Genomic DNA, 17,605 nt, shown 5'->3' on the forward strand with positions numbered 1-17,605 from the left:
TGGCAACAATAAAGTATAAAGTATGTTCAAAGTTTGTGCAAATAACTAAAACTTAATGATTAATAATTTAATGATCTTGTCTTAACTGAATCTCATGAATGATTAAGTATGCTTATTTCTAATCACTGAAAAAAATGGCACGATTTAGGGACTCAACTCAAAAAACATTAACCATCCCTTTACTGCTGGTCTACTGAGTCCTTCCAGTTTAATGTTTTTGCTACCAAAAGAACAAGTTTAAGAAGCGGGGAGAGGAGGAGAAAGAAAGTGAAAGTGTCAGGTAGGATCTTGTTCTATTTGTTTCCTGAGATCTGTGTGCCATTGGCAAAGCAACATTTATCATCCACCCCAAATTGCCCATCCACATGACTTAATTCTGAAGTTTCTCTGAAATGAACAATCAACTGGGTTGGTGGGACTGTGTAAGCATGGGAGTTGCCCACTGCTGAAGAACAAACTGCATGGGAGTGAGCAAGGTTCATAAGTTCTGTGAAAGTTAAAGTTATTTAAAACTTCTACTATAATTCATAAGATCATTTAATTCTGTTTATACTTGTTGCAGATAAGCTGGCCTACTGACATTTTGACTGGTTTTTAAATTTACTGTGATAATTATGTAAAAGAACTCCAGCAGCACACACCTTTGTTGAGCCCAGATTGATAGTAACAGCACAGGCGACTGTGGTTCTCTCTGCTGAGTCCGCAACTTGCAGGATCCCCCACAGCAGACTCACGGATGACATGATAGTATGCAAGATAGAAAGTATTCCACTTCGTGCTTCACTCAGGTACTTCTGGTCCACTGTAACCAAGAACTGGGAGAGGAAAGCAGGCAATTATCTAATTAATAACTTAAACATCTATTAAATAACTCAAAAATCTTACAGTGTCAACCCTTGCCACTATATGCTTACATGCTGTTAAAATCACAAAGACGGCATACATGTGGCTCTACTTCACGAGGAATTTGAGGACATTTGGTATGACACAAAAGGCTCTTAGAAATTTGTACAGATTTGGAGAAGGGAGAGTACTTAGCTGGTTGTATCATAGACTAGTAGGGGCATTATGATGTACAGAGTCACAAGAGGCTGCGGAGGGACGTAGACTCAGCCAGTTTAATCACAGGCACAAACCATCCCACTATCGAGGACATCATCGAGATGTGGTACCTCAAGAAGGAGGTATCCATCACTGAAGAATCAGAATCAGGTTTATTATCACCAGTATTTGTCATGAAATTTGTTAACTTAGCAGCAGCCGTTCAATGCAATACATAATATCGAATAATATTTCCCACTGTCACACTTGATAGGTCCTATTCTTTCACATCTTATCCTCTTGCTCTTCACATACTTGTAGAATGCCTTGGGGTTTTCCTTAATCCTGCCCAGCAAGGCCTTCTCATGGCCCCTTCTGGCTCTCCTAATTTCATTCTTAAACTCCTTCCTATTAGCCTTATAATCTTCTAGATCTCTAACATTACCTAGCTCTCTGAACCTTTTGTAAGCTTTTCTTTTCTTCTCGACTAGATTTATTACTGCCATTGTACACCACGGTTCCTGTACCCTATCATAACTTCCCTGTCTCATTGGAACGTACCTATGCAGAACTCCACACAAATATCCCCTGAACATTTGCCACATTTCTTCCGTACTTTTCCCTGAGAACATGTGTTTCCAATTTAAGCCTCCAATTTCCTGCCTGATAGCCGCATAATTCCCCTTACTCCAATTAAATGCTTTTCTAACTTGTCTGTTCCTATCTCTCTCCAGTGCTATTGTAAAGGAGATAGAATTATGATCACTATCTCCAAAATGCTCTCCCGCTGAGAGATCTGACACCTGACCAGGTTCATTTCCCAATACCAAATCAAGCACAGCCTCTCCTCTTGTAGGCTTATCACATATTGTGTCAAGAAGCCTTTCTGAACACACCTAACAAACTCCACCCCATCTAAACCCCTTGCTCTAGGGAGATGCCAATCCATATTTGGGAAATTAAAATCTCCCATCACGACAACTCTGTTATTATTACACCCTTCCATGATCTGTTTCCCTATTTGCTCCTCAATATCCCTGTTACTATTGGGCAGCCTATAAAAAATACCCAGTAAAGTTATTGACCCCTTCCTGTTCCTAACCTCCACCCAGAGACTCCGTAGACAATCCCTCCACCTTTTCTGCAGCCATGACACTATCTCTGATCAACAGTGCATTGCCCCCAACTCTTTTTCCTCCCTCCCTGTCCTTTCTGAAACATCTAAAACCCAGCACTTGAAATAACCATTCCTGTCCCTGATCTATCCAAGTCTCTGTAATGGCCACCACATCATATCTCCAAGTACTGATCCACACTCTAAGCTCATCCGCTTTGTTCACAACACTCCTTGCGTTAAAATAGACGCACCTCAAACCTTCGGTCTGAGCGCGTCCCTTCTCTATCACCTGCCTATCCTCCCTCTCGCACTGTCTACAAGCTTTCTCTATTTGTGAGCCAACCCCAGTCTCTTCAGTTCGGTTCCCACTCCCCAACAATCCTAGTTTAAACTCTCCCCGGTAGCCTTAGCAAACCTCTCCACCAGGATATTGGTCCCTCTGGGATTCAAGTGCAACCCGTCCTTTTTGAACAGGTCACACCTGCCTCAAAAGAGATCCCAATGATCCAGAAATCTGAATCCTTGTCCCCGGCTCCAATCCCTCAGCCACGCATTTATCCTCTGCCTCATTCTATTCCTATTCTCACTGTCACGTGGCACAGGTAGTAATCCTGAGATTATTACCTTTGCGGTCCTGCTTCTCAACTTCCTTCCTAACTCCCTGTAGTCTTTTTTCAGGACCTCTTCCCTTTTCCTACCTATGTCATTGGTACCAATATGTACCACAACCTCTGGCTGTTCTCCCTCCCACTGCAGGATATCATGGACGTAATCTGAAACATCCCAGACCCTAGCACCTGGGAGGCAAACTACCACCCGAGTTTCTTTCCTGCGTCCACAGAATCGCCTGTCTGACCCCCTAACTATAGAGTCCCCTATCACTGCTGCCATCCTCTTCCTTTCCCTACGCTTCTGAGCCACGGGGCCAGACCCTGTGCCAGAGGCACGGCCACTGTCACTTCCCCCAGGTATGCTGTCCCCCCCAACAGTACTCAAACAGGAGTACTTATTGTCAAGCGGCACAGCCACAGGGATACTCACTAGTACCTGACTCTTCCCCTTCCCCCTCCAGACTGTGACCCACTTGTCTGTCTCAGTCCACCACAATAGCTTAAAATACATTTGGTGCCTCCTTAGCCATCTGTGACAAAGATTCTCAAACCTCTGAAAGAAAAAATTCTTCATCTTTGCCTTTCATAGGAGACCACTTATTCTAAAATCATTTCTCCTAGTTCTACATTCTGTCATGAAAGAAAACATCCTTTGGCTAATCTTATCAATTTCACTGCTGATTCTTCTTAACTTCAACAGATATAGATACAATCTGTGCAATCTCTCCTCAAAAGAAACACCTTTGTTACAAGAGCCAACCGAGTGATTCTTCTCTGGCATGTGTAGCAATCTTGAAAACAATGTGATTAAAACTGTATGCAGTGCCTCAGGATTGGTGGCATCAACAGAACTATTACAGCAAAACTTCTCTAATTTTATACACTATCTCCTTGCATTGAAGGCTAATATTCAATTTCCTTGTTAAACAATTGCTGTAACTGTGTACTAATATATTTAATGTACAAGGACACATAGATCCATCTCTACAGCTGTATTCTGCAGGTTCTCTATATTTTTGCAACATTTTGCTTTCCGCTCCCCTTACAAAACTTTCCTACATTGTACCCCATCTGCCAAACATTTGTTCACACATGTAACTCATCTAAATCTCTTTGTAGACTTTGCGTGAATTCCTCACTTCATTCACTGCCTACTGTTTTTGTACCAGCAGCAAATTCACTTAAGTTTGGTATCTTTATCCAAGTCATTAATATCAATTATAAAGAGTTAAGGCCCCCATTCCAGCAGTACCAGCTCATCAACTGAAAATAACCCAATTATCCTGACTCTCTGCATTGTTAGCCAGTTCTCCACCCATGCAAATACACAGTGCCAAAAAAAAGTATTCACCACCCCCCCCCACCACCCCAGAAGTTTTCATGTTTTGCTTTACAACATGAAGTCACAAAGGATTTAATTTGGTTTTCTTAACACTGATCAACGAAAAAAGACTCTTGTGACAAAGTGAAAACAGATCTCTACAAAGTGAGAAAAATTAATTACAAAGATAAAACACGATATAATTGATTGCAGAAGTATTCACCCCTTCAAGTCAGTATTTAGTAGATGCACCTTTGGCAGCAATTACAGCCTTGAGTCTGTGTGGATAGGTCTACATCAGCTTTGCACATCTGGACACTTCTTCTTCATAAAACTGCTCAAGTTCTGTCAGACTGCATGGGGATTGTGAGTAAACTGCCCTTTTCAAGTCCAGCCACAAATTCTCAATTGGATTGAGGTCTGGACTCTGACTTGGCCCCTTCAGGACATTACTACTACTACGTCGACTCAGGCCTAGGGGTCCAGCGTCGGGCACGATGACGGACTCTCCACTTCTCCCTCTCCCTCATCAGTGTGTTCAGTTCAGCTACATTATTCGCGCCGCTGTCTTCTAGGAGTGTGTTGACCATAGTCTTGGGAGGGCACACAGGGTTCATCCTCCCATGCTTGGGATCACATATGATGACTAGGCTGGCAGGTAGTTCAGGGTGGGGTAGACAGTGCCTGCTAGTTGCAGTCTTCTCGCCTCGATTTTAGTGGAGAGCATTGGTAGGTTGTCACAGAGCTCAACGTTCATCATGTGCTGTTGCCAACTCACGTCAAGAGCCATCCGGAGTATTCAGGTATAGCAACCATCTAGAGACTTTCGCATAGTCTTGGTGAGTGTCCACGTCTCAAATCCGTACGTGAGAATGGACGCTATGACTGCAATGAAGATCCTCTTTTTAAGCCCTCTGGTCAGGCTCGACTTCCAGATTTCCTTCATGTCGTTCATAGCCCTCCATGCCAGCGCCTTCCATATCCTTACGTCCTTCTCCAAACTCATCATCCTTGACCCGAGGTACTTGAAGTCAAAGACTTTCTTAATGGTATCATTCTTTATGGTCTTGAGAGTAGCTTCGTTAAACGCCACGTACTCTGTCTTTTTAGTGTTTAATTGAAGTCCAACTTTATTGCACTCAATTTCCACTTTTGTCAGTAGCTGCTGCGCTTCCTCCATCTGGTCAGACAGCAGGACTATGTCATATGCAAAATCGAGATCTGCGGGCATAACTGGTCTGACCCTTTTGTTTTGTCCTGATTTTATGTAAAACCAAGCTTCAGGACATTAACTTTGTTGTTTTAAGATATTCCTGTGTAACTTTGGCTTTATGCTAGGGGTCACTGTCTTACTGGAAAACAAATCTTCTCCCAAGTTGCAGGTCTCTTGCAGACTGCATTAGGTTTTCCTCCAGGATTTCCCTGTATTTTGCTGCATTTATTTTACCCTCTACCTTCACAAGCCTTCCAGGGCCTGCTGTAGTGAAGCATCCCCACAGCATGATGCAACCACCACCATGCTTCACAGTAGGGATTGTGTGTTTTTGATGATGTGTGCTGTTTAGCTTACGGCAAACATAGCATTTAGTCTGATGGCTAAAAAGCTCAATTTTCTGTCAAACCATTAAACTTACAGCTCACTTCACAGTGTCCCTTATGACCTGGCAAACTAGCCAAGATTTCATGACAGTTTTTTTTCCCCAACAGTGGCTTTCTCTTTGCCACTCTCCCATAAAGCTGCAACTGGTGAAGCACCTGGGCAACAGTTGTTGTGTGCACAGTCTCTCCCAGCTCAGCCACTGAAGCTTGTAACTCCTCCAGAGTTGTCACAGGTCTCTTGGTGGCCTCCCTCACCAGTCCCCTTCTTACACAGTCACTGAGTTTTTGAGGATGGTCTGCTCCGGGCAGACTTACACCTGTGCCATATTCTTTCCATTTCTTGATGATTGACTTAACTGTACTCCGAGGGATATTCAGTGACTTGGAAATTTTCTTGTATCCATCTCCTGACTTGTGCTTTTCAATAACTTTTTTGTGAAATTGCTTGGGGTGTTCTTTTATCTTCATGGTGTAGTTTTTGCCAGGATACTGACTCACCAGCAGTTGGACCTTCCAGATACAGGTGTATTTTTACTACAATCAATGGAAACACCTTGACCATACACAGGTCTCCAAGAACAGATCTCCATTTAACTAATTATGTGACTTCTAAAACCAACTGGCTGCACCAATGATGAGTTGGTGTGTCATACTAAAGGGTGGTGAATACTTATACAATCAATTATTTTTTGTTTTATATTTGTAATTAATTTAGATCACTTTGTAGTTATCTGTTTTCACTTTGACACAAGTCTTTTTCCGTTGATCAGTGTCAAAAAAAGCCAAATTAAATCCACTGTGATTCAATATTGTAACACAATAAAACATCAAAACTTCCAAGGGGGAGAATACTGTAACACTGAAAATGAGGACTGGAATAAAAAAACAAGGATATAATGCTGAAGCTTTATAAGGCACAAGTGAGGCCTCACTTGGTGTATTGTGAGCAGTTTTGTGCCCATCACCTACGAAAGGATGAGCTGCCATTGGAGAGGGTTAAAAAGATGTTCACAAAAATTATTCTGAGATTGAAAGGCTTATCATATGAGGAGTGTTTGATGGCACTGAGCCTGTACTCACTGGAATCTAGAAGAATGAAGGCGGAATCTCATTGAATCCTATCAAATATTGAAAGGCTTAGATGGAGTGGATGTGGGGAGGATGTTTCCTTTAGTGGAGGAGTCCAGGACCAGCGTGCACAACCTCAGAATAGAGGGACGTCTATTTAGAACAGAGATGAGGAGGAATTCCTTTAGCAAGAGGTTGGTGAATTGGAATTTGTTGTCACAAGTGGATGTGGAGGCCAGGTTATTGAGTGTATTAAAGCGGAAGTTGATAAGATTTTTGATTAGCCAGAGTATGAAAGGTTATGGGGAGAAGGCTGGAGAATGGGGGTTATTTCTCCTCAAGTCTCTTCTTCCAAAGGGCCAATGTTGATTTATCTCCTCCTCTATTTACTAATGGGAGCTCTAATGATATGCCTTCACATTTCTTAGTTTCTTACACATTTTTCTCTTTTTATTTTAGTCATCCTCAGTTGGTTTCTAAAATTTCCCAATCCTCTGACCTACCATTAATCTTTAAAACAACGCATGCTCTTTTCTACAGCTGGATCAATACTATTGATACCTTCTTTGGTCAGCCTGGGATGGACATTCCTTCCTTTTCAGCCTTTATTTCTCAAATCATGCCGAGTGAAGATGACACTTACATGCAATCTCACAGCAGATCCTTTAGCTTATTAAATAATTGCCAAAAATAACCCATCACACGGCAGAGAATGTTTCAGGTCATTGAAGATTCTGGAGTAAAAGGTTCATTGGCATCAACAATATTACTTAACATAAAGTTTAATATCAAGAAAATCAACAACCAAATGTGATAAATTCATGCTAAGATTAAGATCTAAGCTTACTTTTGTTGAGTTCCTGCACAATGGAATCAAGGTAAGTGGAATGTGAAGCCGGTCAAGATTATTTCAGTAACTTTGTTTAATCCTGCTCGTTCATTATCGCTAAACTAACTCTCAGCTTACTCATGGCATTGAGTACAAGAACTGGGACATCACGTTACAGCTGTACAAGGTGTTGGTGAGGAAGCACGTGGAGTGTTATTCTGGTGCAGTTACGTAGAGTACAGTAACACACATCAAAGTTGCTGGTGAACGCAGCAGGCCAGGCAGCATCTCTAGGAAGAGGTGCAGTCGACGTTTCAGGCCGAGATCCTTCGTCCTGACGAAATCCTGACGAAGGGTCTCGGCCTGAAATGTCGACTGCACCTCTTCCTAGCGATGCTGCCTGGCCTGCTGCGTTCACCAGCAACTTTGATGTGTGTTGCTTGAAACTCCAGCACCTGCAGAATTCCTGTTGTTTACGTAGAGTACAGTTCTGGTCACCCAGTATAGGAAGGATGTAATTAAGCTAGGAAGGGGTAGAAAAGATTCACAAGGACATTGTCTGGATTGGACATCTAAGGAGAAACTGGATATACTGGATAAACTGGGGATTAGGATGGTGGTGAATACTGGTAGATCGGGCTGAGGCATTTGATGTTGCGGTGTTTGCTGAGCTTGGCAAATAACTTGCAGACGTTTCATCACCAGTCGAGGTGACATCCTCAGTGCGCAGTTGTTGGCATTTCCCTCTGGGAGTGTTTGTGTTTATATAACCCCTCCATTTGCTTACCTTGGTCCTGATTGGCTACCCCTTCAGTTGACCTTTGAATCCTATTGCTTCGTGTTCCTTTGGCTCTGAGGGGAACATAGATGGTGTCTATTTCGATATGTTTGTTTACGAAAGAGAACCAGCCTTCTACAAATTATCATGCCTGCTTCATGCTTGCCTGCGCCAGAATGTTTGCGGTGTCCTTCTCGGTTTTCATGTACTGAGATCAGTGAAAACAGATCATGTTTCCATACCGCCAGTTTGTGTTCCCTTAAACAAATTGAGAGTTTACGTCCTATCTGTCTGACGTAGTTCTTGTTGCAGTCTCCATGGGTGATCCTAAACACCACATTGCTTTTGTCAGTTGTCTTTAATGATACACTGGTTCTTGAGACAAGCTTCCTTAAAGTTGCCATTGGGTGGTGGGTGATTGTGATGCCATGAAGTTCGAGCAGTTGAGCTGTCATTTCTTGTATATTCTTGATGTAGGGCAAGATTGCGTGTTCAGTAAGGTCTGTACGAGTTTCTTGGACCTTATGGCATCACAATTGCTCGCAAACCGGGCCGGCTGGTGGCGCAACGATATCGGCACTGGACCCGGGAGCGGAGGTTCCCGGGCTCGAAACTAGTTGGGTCCGCTCCCAAGTACGCTTTCCATCCATGCCAAGTTGAGTGTCGAGATCGCAACTCGACCTTGTAAAATAAAGGGAAAATACTGCGAAAACGTCTGTGTGAGGAGTGGCATGCCACACAGTCTCTCTCTCCCGCTCCGCGCCTTGTATAAGCCATGAAAAAGACACCATCACAGATGCACGCACACGCACAGACTCGCACGCACACAGGCACACGCCAACAAAAAAAAATTGCTCGCAATCCAAAAAAAATACACATGTATATATACATGTATGTAATACCCTGGTTTAAGATTTCTACTGCTATGCTACGAGGTACTTTATTTTAGCAGTTTTTTTGTAAAGGCAATGCGTGTTCTGGCTTCGGCTAAAGATAAGGAGCCATGCTGTCCAACTTAAGAATGTTGTGTCAGCCAATCATCACGATACCTCCCTACCTCAATACCTCCCTAGGCAACTGGATTCTCAATTTCCTCACTTGCAGACAGACCCCAGTCAGTACAGATGGCCAATCATGTCTTATCCACACTCACCATCAGCACAGGTGCACAACAAGGCCGTGTGTTTAGCCCCCTGCTCTACTTGCTTTACACCTATGATTGAGTGGGAAGTACAGCTTCTATACCGTATCAAAGTTTGCTGACGACACCACTGAAGCTTAGAGTGGTGACAAATTGTCATAGCCGATGGAGATTGAAAATCTGGTTGAATGGAACTACAACAACAACCTTTCATTCAACATCAGCAAACCAGAGAGTTGATTATCTACTGACTGCAAGAGTTGGAAGCCAGTCCTCATTAAGGAGTCAAAGGTGGAGAGGGTCAGTAACTACAAATTCCTTAGCGTTACCGTATTAGAGGATCTGTCTTGGGACCATCACAAAGAAGGCATGACAGTGCCTCTACTTTCTTAGAAGCTTGCGTAAATTTGGTACGTCACCTAAAACTTTGACAAACTTCTACAGATGCACAGTGGAGAATATCCTGACTCATCATTTCCACGGATGCTGAGTTCCTCCAGCGTATTTACATGGCATATTTACATGGAGTCAAGAGCATATGTAAGAGCATATTTACATGGAGTGCTGCCTCAAGTAAGTAGCACCCATTATCAAGGACCCCCACCATCCAGGCCATGGTCTCTTTTCACTACTACCATCAACCAGGAGCCTTAGGTCCTATGCCACCAGGCTCAAGAACAGTTATTACTCTATCTGGCTCCCGAACCATGTGTATAACTTCACTCACCACACCTCTGAAGTGATTCTACAAGCTACAGGCTCACTTTCAAGCACTCTACAGCTCATCTTCTCAGTATTTTTTTTTACTTGCACAATTTATCTTCTTTTGCAGTTTTTCAGATGCTTGTCAGTGTTTTTCTATGCGTTTTTAATAAATTCTATTGCATTTCTTTATGTTGCTGTAAATTTCTGAATGCAAATGAACCTCCAGATAAGAATACGGAAATAGACGGGTGTGATGCTATTTCAACTCGGAGTTCAGAGTTTAGTTCTGGTGCTGTCTGTAAGGACTTTGTACGTTCTCCCCATGAACACGTGTGTTTCCTCCCACATTCCAAAGACGTACCAGTTGGTAGGTCAACTGGTCATTATAAATAGGGCCAGTGTTAAATAGGTGAGTTGCGGCCGGTGCAACTTGTTGGGCCAAAAGTGCCTATTCTACACTGTATCACTAAATAAATAAATATATGTAGCTTGATAATAAATCTACTTTGAAACTAATCATTCTGTTAACATGTTATTGGTACATAACTGAAAGACTTTGGGAGTTCTGTTGTATTCTTTTCCAATTTCCTCCTACATTTTCTCTGCCTAAGTAGCCTTCTGCCTACATTATCCTCCAATACTTTTGACATCCCATGTGCTCCAAATGCTTGCCCACTATTGCAGTGGACCCCAACCACCGGGCCGCAAAGAAACGATATGAGTCAGCTGCACCTTTCCTCATTCCCTGTCACGCACTGTTGAACTTGAACATAGGGTTGCCAACTGTCCCATATTTGCCGTGACATCCGGAATATTGGGCTAAATTGGTTTGTCCCATACGGGACCACCCTCGTCCTGTATCTCCCCTGCTAAGGTAGAGCGTTCCTAAGCCGAAATGGTGTAAAGCGAAGAAGCAATTACCATTAATTTATATGGGAAAAATTTTTGAGCGTTCCCAGACCCAAAAAATAACCTACCAAATCATACCAATAACACATAAAACCTAAAATAACACTAACATATAGTAAAAGCAGTAATATGATAAATACACAGCCTATATAAAGTAGAAATAATGTATATACAGTGTAGTTTCACTTAAGAGAATCGAGATTAAGCCAAGACTGATTTGTAGAAAAAAATCGGCACGTACACACATGCGCATGTCATATACGCGCACGTCACGCATGCACACACAGGTGCCCACGCAAGGCTTCATGGTCATGGTAGTCTTTCACGGGTAAACATAAATGTCCCATATTTGACTGCTACTTTTGTCCCTTGTTTGGGAGTGAGAAAGTTGGCAACCCTACTTGAACACCACCACCTCCCCCCACCCCCGGCTGGCCAGTCCGCAAGAATATTGTCAATATTAAACCGGTCTGTAGTACAAAAAAGGTTGGGGACCCCTGCACTCTTGCACACAGTTCCTGTTTTCCTTTCTCAAGAACTCGATATGCATTGTGGCCTTCAGCATTGAACTGAAATCTCTACTCATCCTGACTTTTCTCTCTACAATCTAATTGGGATAATTGCAGCTCCTGCTTCTACTGTTTTTTTTCCTATTTCTTTGAAAGTAGGCTATTAATTGGTTGTTTTCTTTCTTCTGACTTCGGGATGCATGGCATCACCCATGGCACACCTTTTCCAGTCATCAGTTCAATCTCTGAACCATCCTGTCTGTACAACTGCCTCTTCCTTAGAGGCGAAATCCAGGAGAACGAGGAAGTAATTGTTTTTACTCAGAAACAGATAGTTGTGGACCATGAGCCCAGCCTTCAGGGCACAAACCCATACATGTTGATCATGGGAAGACTAGTTCACACCCATTGACAAAACTAGTTCTTTGAAATGGGAGGATGTTGTCAGACAGTGTATTAACTGATTGTACTTCCCAAGTTTCAATGTGAATCACAAGCAACTGAAACATTTTCTTTTAACTCAGCTGGTCTTTGGTCTGGCAATTCCACCATGCATGTTATTACAGAACAGCCAAAACAAGAACCATGGAAGGAAAATAAAACGAAGTGTAGTAAGGGGCAAATAAAGCTACTGATTCAGGAGAGAAACATCTTCAAAGGAGTCTGATGTTTCTTAAGTTACAGATTGTCAGGAAGCCAATCAGCCTATAATGGAAGATCACAGATCTCAGAGGGGAGGCTTGGTTAGCAGAATGGCATTTTGGACCACAATAGTTCATCAGGACGAGGAAGGTGTAAATGAAGAAGGGAAAGAAACATGGAGGGCATGGAAAGCAGATATTGGGGGAGGTAGGGGAAAGTAAAGATGTGTTTGGAGGTAGGATCCCACCACAAATCTCCTTCCTGGCACGTATCCTTGAAAGTGACAGAAATGCTACTCCTGTCCATTCACCTCTTCACTTACCTCCATTCAGAGTCCTAAACTGTCCTTCCAGCTGAAGCAACACTTCACCTGTCAATCTGTTGCGGTTGTACCTGATGCTCCTTTACAATGGTGAAACCTAACGTAAATTGGGGTACTGCTTCATCAAGCACCTCCGCTCCATCCATCAAATGCAGAAATTCCCGGTGGCCAACTATTTTAACTCCTATCCCCATTCCTGATCCAATGTGTTGGTCCATAGTCTCCTTTTCTGCCATGATGATGCCAATCTCAGCGGGGAGACATGAACATCGATCTCTCCTTCCAGTAATTTTCTTTTCTTTTTTTCCTTTTCCCCTCCCTCTTCTTCTATTTCCCAATCTCTTGACTCTTACCTCTTCTTCTCACCTGCCTATTACCTCCCCTTGGTGCCCCTCCTCCCTCCCTTTTTCCCCAAGGTCCACTCTCCACTCCTTTCAGATTCCTTCTTCTCCACCCATCTATCACTTTCTAGCTTGTCCTCCTTCCCCTCCCCCCACCTTTTTATTCTGGCGCCTTCCCCCTTCCTGATGGAGGGTCTCGATCCGAAATGTCAACCATTATTCATTTTCATAGACACCCCCTGACCTACTGAGTTCCTCCTGCATTTTGTGTGTATTGAAAGGAAAAGTAGCCAGCATTAAAACACTCAGCTTGAATTCAGGGTTCCCTTTCCATAAAGTATTCTCTTAATTAGCAAACCACTGGCTACAACTTACAAAGGAAGGAATTATGTTATTGGAGTGAGATTGGTTTTGAGTATGAATCAAAGGCACAAAGCAGCAACTAATGAAAGTGGAAGCAGATGAAATCTGTGCAAACGGTAGGCCAACAGCAACTATCAGAAAATAGTTTATTTCTGATTTCCTGGGTGCTAAAATAATATTCCAGCCTCCAAACTGTATAATAAAATGAAAAGAGGATGTTTTAGTCATCAGCTCATCACTGCAGTTCTTTCTTAACATTTGTATTACGAAGTTCTATCAACTTGTTGATTTTTTAAGAGAGCTCTTAGATATCTACAGCCTGTTAAATGCTGTCTGTTTTGTGCAATGTGGGAATTATATTCTTGGCACTTACAAAATATAATTGAATGTCTAACTCACCTGGTGGTACTGTATGGAAGGGTCCAACAGGCAGTAGTGAATAATTGTGGTCATGCCTTCAAGGAGAGTGAGAATCATGTCAGGCGCGATGCTCACTGCCATCCATGTGGGTCTTTGAAAAAGCAGACAAAGCAGATTTAATAGGCTTCACTTTATTAACACCCCATAAAGCACTGTGTTAAAACAAAAACACAACCTTTAATCAGTGCCTGAATACAGTGAATTTTGAGGTCACTCATTTATTTAATAATTCAAGTTTTATCTACTGTGCTAGCCAGAATTTTTTTCAAAAATGCTCCCAAAGCATTGGGTTTGTTCCTAATCCAGAGATTTACGTGTATCCTATTTTCCCTTTTTTTCTGAAAATAACAATTTTGGAAGCAATATTAAATCAGTGGAATATTTATAAAATTAGATAGTAAATATCATTAATACAAGCAATTCTGCAGATGCTGAAAACTCAGAGTAATACAGGTCAGACAGCATCTATGGAAAGGACTTTTCAGGCTGAGATTTGATGAATTTCTATTAAAAGTCACACAATAACACAAGAGTGTTCAATTATTGCATATATTCATGGATAGCACAGAAATTTTTGAGAATTAGGGAAATTAGAAAATGTGGGGTTCTGTCAGAAAAGTGGACTCGGGGAGCAAGGACAACTATGATCTATCTTTGTACTTTAAAATATATTTTACTGTTATTTTTTCCTCAACTCTGATTAAAAGATAGTGGTTGAAAGGTTAATGCTCTTATTGGCATGAAATATCAACTTTTTATTCCTGCTGAGTTCCTCCAGCACTCTGCATGCATTGTTCTCTGTAAATATCATAATCACCCTTTGCCATAACAAAGTGAACTGAAAGTTAATCAAGCGAGCTGGATTTTAAGCATGACGGATTTCAGTTGTCTCTTGATACAGCCTCAGCCATGTTTATTTTTCCTTTCTGATCACTCCCATGCCAATTGGCTTTCATTTAGCCCTTTCTACCCTCTCACTCGGAGGGAAGGCTTAGCATTAGAGAAATACATTTTTTTTTAAATCAGGTCACAAGTTCATAAGTTTATCAGCTTTATCTCAGTTGTCCACCTTTGTACACTGTACTCTCAGTGCAATAAACGAGGCTGATGTCAAACACTGGGTTGATCTTTACACTGGCTTTATGGAGACTCCTAACTACATTCTCCCAACTCATGTGGGACCTCCACACCAATGTAGAAATTTGGGACAAGTTGAAGATCAGATACCAGTGTATCTTGTGCCTCTGCTGGGTTTGCAACCGAATCCAGTGGTGCAGCACTAACATACCATACTCAGCCTCCCGCCTCTTAGTTCTAAACATTCAGATTTGAATGGAGGCGACAATCTTGATTTCAACCAAAGGGCCAGTAAAGGTAAATGGTTATCCATTTATTTCATAGCTGGAGAGATATACAACATGGAATCAGGACCACCTTATGGAGTCCAGGGCAACCATCACTAATTTACACTATATCAATTCCATTCTTTAATCTCCTCATAACTATCAACTACATTCAGACTCTCCAACCACAGCAGGCCATCAATTCACCAACCCCCACATCGAGGGATATGGAAGGGAATCTGAGCACCTTCATGAAAACCCACATAGTCACAGGGAGAACGTGCAGACTCCACATGGACAGAACCTAAGGTTAGTAGTGAACCGCAATCTCTGGAGCTGAGACACAGCACCTCCATGACCATAAGATATAGGAGCAGAAATAGGCCATTCAGCTCATCGAGTCTGCTCCTCCATTCAATCATGGCTGACCCAATTGTTCCAGTCATCCCCACTCCCCTGCCTTCTCCTCATACCCTTTGATGCTCTGGTTAATCAAGAACCTATCTACCTCTACCTTAAATGCACCCAATGACTTGGCCTCCACAGCCGCTCATGGCAACAAATTCCACATATTTACCACCCTCTGACTAAAGTAATTTCTCCACATCTCTGTTCTAAATGGATGTCCTTCAATCCTGAAGTTGTGACCTCTTGTCCTAGACTCCCCAACAATGGGAAATAACTTTGCCATATCTAATCTGTTCAGGCCTTTTAACATTCGGAATGTTTCTATGAGATCCCCCCTCATTCTCCTGAACTCCAGGGAATACAGCCCAAGAGCTGTCAGATGATCCTCATACGGTAACCCTTTCATTCCTGGAATTATTCTCATGAATCTTCTCTGAACCCTCTCCAATGTCAGTATATCCTTTCTAAAATAAGGAGCCCAAAACTGCAAACAAACTCGAAGTGTGGTCTCATGAGTGCCTTATAGCAGGGGTCCCCAACCTTTTTCGCACTGCGGACTGGTTTCATATTGACAATATTCTTGCGGACTGGCCGACCCCGGGGGGGGGGGGGGCGGTGGTGGTGGTAGGTTTGCCAACGGACAAGACTAGCAGTCAAATTCGCTGGGTTTACCTCGAGAAAGACTACAATGACCATGAAGCCTTGCACGGGTACCAGCGCGCATGCGTGTACGTTTTATTCCTACAAATCGTCTTTGGCGATTCTGTTCGGGGGTGGGGGGCGAGGGAGGTGTTAATCACCACCGGATTATAGGTGATAATTAGCTAATACACTCAATCTTGTTTCTAAAAGGGTTTATCTACCGAATTTAATATTAAACACACAACACATATTTTCCTCGCATGAATATAGTGATACGTCAATTATCAGGGGAGGACAGGGGAGCTTGAAGTAAGTGTTGAACAAACTTCCAGTAGAAGTGGTAGAGGCAGGTTTGATATTATCATTCAAAGAAAAATTGGATAGGTATATGGACAGGAAAGGAATGGAGGGTTATGGGCTGAGTGCAGGTCGGTGGGACTAGGTGAGAGTAGCGTTCGGCACGGACTAGAAGGGCGAAGATGGCCTGTTTCCGTGCTGTAACTGTTATATGGTTATATAAGTAAGTCAATAGCATCATAACATTTTAAGTAACATTTGGATATTAAACACAGCGCATATTTTCCCCGTATGAACATATAAAATCATTGCAACACACCAATATCGTTGAATCAGTGGGAGCCCTGGGCTTGTTTTCCTGCAACAAGACGGTGCCATCGAGGGGTGATGGGAGACAGCGATACTCGAAGGGGGTTCCTTATGTCCAGTCTATTCTGCAATTTAGTTTTCGTTGCATTCATTGCAGAGATATGTTGGAAATGGAAGCAACGTTTTCAGTGCTTTCGTGGCTATCTCAGGATTTTTAGCCTTGACTTTGATCCAGAATACCGGCAGAGATGTTATGCCAAACATACTTTTCAGCCCGCTGTCATTTGCAAGCTCGAGGAGTTGCTCTCCTTCCCGCGCTGACATGGATGACGCGTGGGTAATGACCTCGCGTGCGTAATGGCTCAACAGTGGGCGTGACAGGGAATGAGGAAAGGTGCAGCTGACTCATATCGCCAAATCATATCATTTCCTCGCGGCCCGGTAGCGCATGCTTTGCGGCCCGGTGGTTGGGGACCGCTGCCTTATACAGCTGCAACATCACATCCCTGCTCTTATATTCTATACCTCTAGAAATGAATGCCAACATTGTGGCCGTCTTCTTCACCACCGACTCAACCTGGAGGCTAACCTTTAGGGTATCCTGCACAAAATCTCCCAAGTCCCTTTGCATCTCTGCATTTTGAATTCTCTCCCTATCTAAATAATAGTCTGCCCGTTTATTTCTTCCACCAAAGTGCATGACCATACACTTTCCAACATTGTATTTCATCTGCCACTTCTTTACCCATTCCCCTAAACTATATAAGTCTCTCTGCAGGCTCTCTGCTTTCTCAACACTACCCACTCCTCCACCTATCCTTGTATCATTGGCAAATTTAGCCACAAATCCATTAATCCCATAGTCCAAATCATTGACATACATCTTAAAA

The 17,605-nt window shown here is 42.7% G+C and overlaps 1 protein-coding gene across 8 annotated transcripts in view; it reads right to left on the reverse strand.

Annotated features, from left to right (window-relative positions):
- Window positions 1-17,605, reverse strand: part of dop1a (DOP1 leucine zipper like protein A) — a 222,843-nt gene that overhangs the window by 71,423 nt on the left and 133,815 nt on the right. For all 8 annotated transcript variants that reach the window (XM_072265897.1, XM_072265903.1, XM_072265902.1 and 5 more), the window contains 2 exons: window positions 13,696-13,807; window positions 642-815 (listed from right to left, as the gene is read on the reverse strand). In XM_072265897.1, coding sequence (XP_072121998.1) covers window positions 642-815; window positions 13,696-13,807 — 286 coding nt within the window. The remainder of the gene's footprint in view (window positions 1-641; window positions 816-13,695; window positions 13,808-17,605) is intronic.

This window comes from Mobula birostris, chromosome 8 (assembly GCF_030028105.1).
Source record: "Mobula birostris isolate sMobBir1 chromosome 8, sMobBir1.hap1, whole genome shotgun sequence".
In the NCBI taxonomy this organism is placed as follows: Eukaryota; Metazoa; Chordata; class Chondrichthyes; order Myliobatiformes; family Myliobatidae; genus Mobula; species Mobula birostris.